Source organism: Eleutherodactylus coqui, chromosome 4, assembly GCF_035609145.1.
Source record: "Eleutherodactylus coqui strain aEleCoq1 chromosome 4, aEleCoq1.hap1, whole genome shotgun sequence".
Taxonomy (NCBI): Eukaryota; Metazoa; Chordata; class Amphibia; order Anura; family Eleutherodactylidae; genus Eleutherodactylus; species Eleutherodactylus coqui.
In genome coordinates this window covers 284,582,404-284,588,761 of record NC_089840.1, presented here as the reverse complement: position 1 = coordinate 284,588,761, position 6,358 = coordinate 284,582,404, and the positions used below count along the sequence as shown (strand labels likewise).

Genomic DNA, 6,358 nt, shown 5'->3' with positions numbered 1-6,358 from the left:
TTACACGGCTTTGCCCATGTATTTTTTTTTTTAGACACGAAAAGAATTTAAACATGTGTGTATATATATATATAGTATTAGTTTAATATATTCGTATATGAGTAGGAGGTTGTCTGCGTAATATAATGGCATATGAGGAGGTCGTCTGTGTAATATTAGTATTTGAGGACGAGGAAGTTGTCTGTGTAAAATATTATTATCTGAGGAGCAGGTGGACTGTGTAATACTGGCGTAATTAAAAATCAAAAACTCCCCATCTTCCCCTGTAATTTTTGTTGCCAATAGCAACCAATCACAGCTCAGCTTTCATTTGTTATACTGCTGAGGTAAAATGAAAGCTGCACTGTGATTGGTTTCTGTGGGCAACACAGATTTAGTTTTGGACAGCTTTTATAAGAGTGGCTGCTGGGTTCATTTCTGTGTGGTACATAGTGGCTCAGTGCTGGTGGGAAGCTGCGTGGTAGTTGGAGCAGAGGAGGAGGTTGTCTGTGTAAGATATTATCTGGGAGCAGGAGGTCTGTGCAATATATTAGTATTAGAGGAGGAGGAGGTAGTCTGTGTAAGACTGAAATAAAAACCATCTGCTCAAGTACAATTCCGGCATTCGACACCTCTCCCCCCTGGGGTAGTGGGGTTGTCTTATCCCCCCCCCCAAAAAAAAAAATTGTCAACACGGAATGACATATATGTATCAAGTTTGGTTGAAATTGTTCCAGGCGTCCATGAGTTATGGTGGCGCATACACACATCCTATTTTATATATATAGATAAATTGTGGCTGAATAAGGGAATATACAGCTGAAAACCCCGACAACACAGACTCTTCTCTACATGCAGTCTCACCTGGGGGGTCATCTGTAGGAATCTCCTCCTTACACGGCTGATACCCCCTCACATGTGTCTCTGTAGCATCAATGGGGATCAGATCTTCCTCCAGTTTCACCAGCTGTGAAATAAATATTGTAAAAGTCATCACACAGTTGGAGAAGTCGTGTGGAAGGTTTTATATGGCCAGAAAAGGTCATTAATTAGTATGAGGAGCCGGAATGACATGACAGCAGTAGTGATCTGGGCCAAATAGCTGCAGGTCTCCTGTATAACTCCAACCTGTTGCTTCTTTATTCCAACCAGAAGTCTCCAGAACCAGAAAAAAGTGATAAGATGTGGAGATCTAATGTCTGCGGTCGGCTGTAATCCTGCCATCTCCAGCTTTCTCATTACACAAGTATCAATCATATAATAAGACTAAACACAAGACCTTCCCAGCCGTCCTACAGACCAGGGGGGAGATTTCATGAGACCTTCTCTCCATCTACCTGATCATCCTGTGGAAGAAGAGGCCGGGGACATCTCTCCGCTGCTGTTCTCTTACTGGATCTACCTGCAGAAAACACAGACAGCCACTGAATTTATTCTCTACATACAAATAATAAAGGCCGTGTGGATTTAGTCCTGTCTATTACCTGGTGATGGGAGGGGTTGGTGGTCCTCCATCATGACGTCCTTGTACTGATCCTTGTGTCCTTCTAAATACTCCCACTCCTCCATGGAGAAATAGACAGTGACATCCTGACACCTTATAGGAACCTGACAACACAATGATACCGTCATCACCCAGACACGTTATACCGCCATAGTGTTACAGTATAATCTCCCAGCATTCCCAGCAGTGTTACCTCTCCAGTCAGCAGCTCAATCATCTTGTTGATGAGTTCTAGGATCTTCTGCTCATTGATCTCCTCCAGTATCAGGGGGTGAGGTGGAGGCCCTGTGATTGGGCTCAGGGGTCTCCCCCATCCATCAGACACCGGGGCCTGACAGCCATCACTAGAAGTCTTCTTCACTACAGTGTAATCCTGTTTATGAGAAGACACATCCATAAATATCCCTGCAGACATTTCTAGAGTCCTCCCAGTCTGGTCCGGCAGTTATGTCGGCTCTTCACATCTGTGTTCATCAGTTCTGTTGTTCTATTCTGTTGGCTGTTGCTGCAATAGTTTCCAGCATTCCGGCCGTCTTCACACTTGGCTGCAGCATTTACAGTACAGGCCATGCGGGGAGATTTATAAAATGTCTTTCACGCGGTGCCGGTATTTTCTATAACAAATCTACTTAGTCTTTGAGAACTGCGGCAGATTCTAAATCCACAGCGAGACTATTTATACTACGGATTTATGCTGCGGATTTTGAACTCCTGAAGAACAAAGGATAAAATCCGCAGCAGTTTGGCAAGTAAGTCCGCAGCATAATACGAGCCATTAAGATACGGATTTGGCCAGTGCGGATTTACTGGGTAATAGCTGCAGGCTACCATTGTGGAACACCCGCAGTAATCACACTTCATGTGAAGGCGGCCAAAGGACTGAATCTGCAGTAAATCCTCGGCCATAGATGTGAACATAGACTGACAGAGATAAGAATGATGGAACGTGACATCATCCCCAGAATCTCTCACCTCTCCTGTAAGCTGGAAGAGTATCTCTAGGGTGAGGGTGAATATACTCTCCGCCATCTTGTCCCGGTTCCTGTCCATCCTTGTCGGGTCAATCAGGATAATTATCTGATATAGAAGATATCAGCCGAGTATCTTGAATGGGAAGAAGACGAGACAATGTAAAATCGAAGGGTCGAGATGGAATACACCCAAGTTTTCTAAAGGAATTAAGAGACATGATAGCTAGACAGCCATTTCTTATATTGACACTATTGAGACCGGGGTCATAGCACTGGATTGATGCATTGCCCATGTGGTTCCAATATGCAAAAAGGGGTCTGAAAGAGAGACTAGTAACTACAGACTGGTAAGTCTCGCTTCAATAATTGGAAAAATATTTGAGGGATTTCTGAGAGACGCCATCCTAGATTACCTCAAGGAAAACAACACCATAACCGCTCATCAGCATGGGGGAGGGGGGGGGGGTCGATCATGTCAGACCAATTTGATTAGCTTCTACAATGAAATACGTTCTAGGCTGGACCTGGAGAGTCTATTGATCTTGTATATCCATATTTCTCTAAAGCATTTGATACCGTGCCGAATAATAGGCTGATATATAAAATGAGGCAGCTCAGTCTGGGCAAAACCGTGTGCATCTGGGTAAGGAACTGGCTCAGAGATAGAAAGCAGAGGGTGGTAATAAATGGTTCATACTCTGATTGGGCGACAGGGTGTCACAGGGTTCAGTATTAGGCCCCATTCTGTTCAATATATTTATCAATGACCTGATAGAGGCACTGCACAGAAAAATATCAGTATTTGCAGATGATACAAAATTATATACGAAAATTAATACAACTGGAGACGATCTATGGCTACAAAATAACCTAGATAAGCCGGGGGCTTGGGTAGAAAAATGGAAAATGAAGTTCAATGTTGATAAATGTAAGGTTCTGCACATGGGCAGGAGAAACGGATGTCACCAATATACACTAAATGGGGTACTGCTAGGGAAAAGTGATATAGAAAAAGACCTGGGGGTACTAGTGGGCTGTAGATTTAACTGGAGAAATCAATGCCAGTCAGCTGCTGCAAAAGCTAACAAAGTCTTGGGGTGCATTAAAAGAGGTATAGGGGCGAGGGACGAGAACATTATCCTCCCACTATATAAGGCACTTGTCAGGCCCCACATGGAATACTGTGTACAGTTCCGGACACCGGTGCTCAGGAAAGATGTTGCAGTGCTTGAAGGGGATGAAAGAAGGGCAACTAAACTAATAAACGGACCGAAAGGACTGGAATACCCAGAGAGGCATCAAAATTTGGATTATTCACCCTGAAAAAAATACGGTTAAGGGGCGATCAAATAACTATGTATAAATACATTACGGACAATACAAGGATCTCTCCCATGATCTGGTTATACTCAGGACTGCGATGGTTACAATACGGCATCCTCTATTTCTAGAGAAAAGCAGGTTTCATCACCAACTGAGAAGGGGATTCTTTACTGTAAGAGCAGTGAGACTGTGGAACTCTCTGCCTGAGGACGTGACGATGGTCAGAGGAGTTTAAGACGGGACTAGATGCCTTTTTAGAGCGCTATGCTATTACAGGATATAGACATTAGCTGACCAACGGTGTTGTTGATCTCAAATGTTGATCCAGGGATTACTCTGCCTGCCATCATGGAGTCAGGAAGGAATTTTTTTCCTTCAAATGAGCTTGGCTTGTTGGGCTTCTTCTTGCCGTCCAAGGGGGAGGGGAGGTTTGATGCAGGAAGAATTAGATGAATATGGTTTTCATTAAGCCTAACATGCTATGTGAAGTAGAAAATCCCCTATAATAATACAATTACCGGACATTAACCCCTCTTCCCTTACGCAACACTGCTGACCCCGAACACAACCCCCTCCACACCCCACTGCTCGGCCCCCACTGCTGACCCGCAGTTCATTAGCACCATTATTAGCCATCTTCTGTCTTCCTGACTGTCAAGACTGCCACCCAGCACCGCGCTGTTCACAGCATTACCCGACTTGTCCCACGAACTCCAGACACACTGGGCGCAAGGCTGGAGAGGGGGCGGAGTCAGGTGATGCTGGGAACAGAGCGGCACTGGGTGATACATAGGGGGCACTATAACTAAGTGGGCCAACAAAGGCAGCCTTATAGTATAGTGGAGTCACAAAAGGACACCTGAATTATAGGGAAAGAGACATTACTGATTTGTCAGGTCACAGAAGATGCATTAGTACTACAGGGGAGTTACTGAGAGGTTAATTGGAGTAGCGTCAGGATGGACAGCGTGTGCAGAGACTAGTCATAACTGGAAGAAGCCTTTATGGCGGTCTGGGCCCAGAGCAAGAAGATAAATGTATGACCCCAAATCAGAGGGCACATCACCTGTGATCACTGAAGGTAACTGCACTGTATTCACTAATACTGGAGGTAACTGCACTGTATTCACTAATACTGGAAGTAACTGCACTGCAATCACTATCTCTGCCGCTGTGTTTGAGAGCTGTACTATCACTCTGAAGGGGTCAGTAAGCTTCCAACACTCAAGGATATATGGAATACAAGAACTTAATGTGCGCAAGGATTTTTGATACATTTCTGTAAAATTAAAAGCTGCTGATTACACTGGTTACACTGAATAATAGCCGCACGTCTCATTTTGAAGTTATTTAACTCCTTAGTGACCAAGCATTTTCTTCGTAACTCCTTTATTTATCCATCGATGTCACTGTATGAGGGCTTGTTTTTTGCGGGACGACTTGTATTTTTCAGTGGTATTATTAAATGTGCCGTATACTGTACTGAAAAACATTTAAAAAGTGAAGTAAAATGAAACAAACACATGAAATTCCGCTATCTTCCGGTGCGCCTTGTTTCTGCGGCCCATAAACTGCGACAAAACTGACATAACTTTGTTCTGTAGTTCAGTATAATTACTACGATACCAAACTTATGTGGTTTATTTTTTGCTGTACTACTTTTATTTTTTTTCAAAATCATTTAATTTAAAATAAAATTATTTTCTGTTGCCATTTTCTGCGATCAAAAACTTTTTTTTCCATCCCCATAGTTCTGCATGGGCTCATTTCTTGCGGGACGTCCTGTAGTTTACGTTATTACCATATTGGAATACATATGAATTTTCGCTCATTTTTAAATTACATTTTTTCTTGGAGACAGAATGACCAATAAGCACATTTTTGGGTTTTTAATTGTTTTTTTGGATGATGTTCACGGTACGGGGTAAATAATGCATTACTTTGATAGATCGGACCTTTATGGATGCAGCGATACTTAACATGTATTTTTGTTTTATGATTTTGATTCTTTAATTGAGTCTAACCAATGACCTGTAAAAACACAGTTCATTAATTACAACTTACTGGTGGATGATCTGCAGTCTTTACGCCACGTGGAGACATACCCTATATGTTACACAAACCTACCGTTATAGTGTTCAGTCAGCACGCGGTGTGTACCCTATATGTTACATTAACCTACCCTTATAGTGTTCAGTCAGCACGCGGTGCGTAGCCTATATGTTACACAATCCTACCCTTATAGTGTTCAGTCAGCACGCGGTGCGTACCCTATATGTTACACAAACCTACCCTTATAGTGTTCAGTCAGCACGCGGTGTGTACCCTATATGTTACATTAACCTACCCTTATAGTGTTCAGTCAGCACGCGGTGCGTACCCTATATGTTACACAAACCTACCCTTATAGTGTTCAGTCAGCAAGCGGTGTGTACCCTATATGTTACATTAACCTACCCTTATAGTGTTCAGCCAGCACGCGGTGCGTACCCTATATGTTACACAAACCTACCCTTATAGTGTTTGGTCAGCATGCGGTGTGTAACAGTGATTGTGAAATAGTTGTGCAATCACTTTTGTT

At 43.1% G+C, this 6,358-nt stretch overlaps 1 protein-coding gene across 1 annotated transcript; it reads right to left on the bottom strand.

Moving 5' to 3' along the window:
- Positions 1–717: 717 nt before the first annotated feature.
- Positions 718–2,799, bottom strand: LOC136624453 (uncharacterized). Its single transcript, XM_066598432.1, has 5 exons — positions 2,456–2,799; positions 1,677–1,856; positions 1,464–1,587; positions 1,317–1,381; positions 718–946 (listed from the first exon to the last, which is right to left on the bottom strand). The coding sequence occupies exons 1-5, from the start codon at positions 2,531–2,533 to the stop codon at positions 728–730; spliced, it is 666 nt and encodes a 221-aa protein (XP_066454529.1). The 5' UTR covers positions 2,534–2,799; the 3' UTR covers positions 718–727.
- Between the last annotated feature and the right edge of the window lie 3,559 nt (positions 2,800–6,358).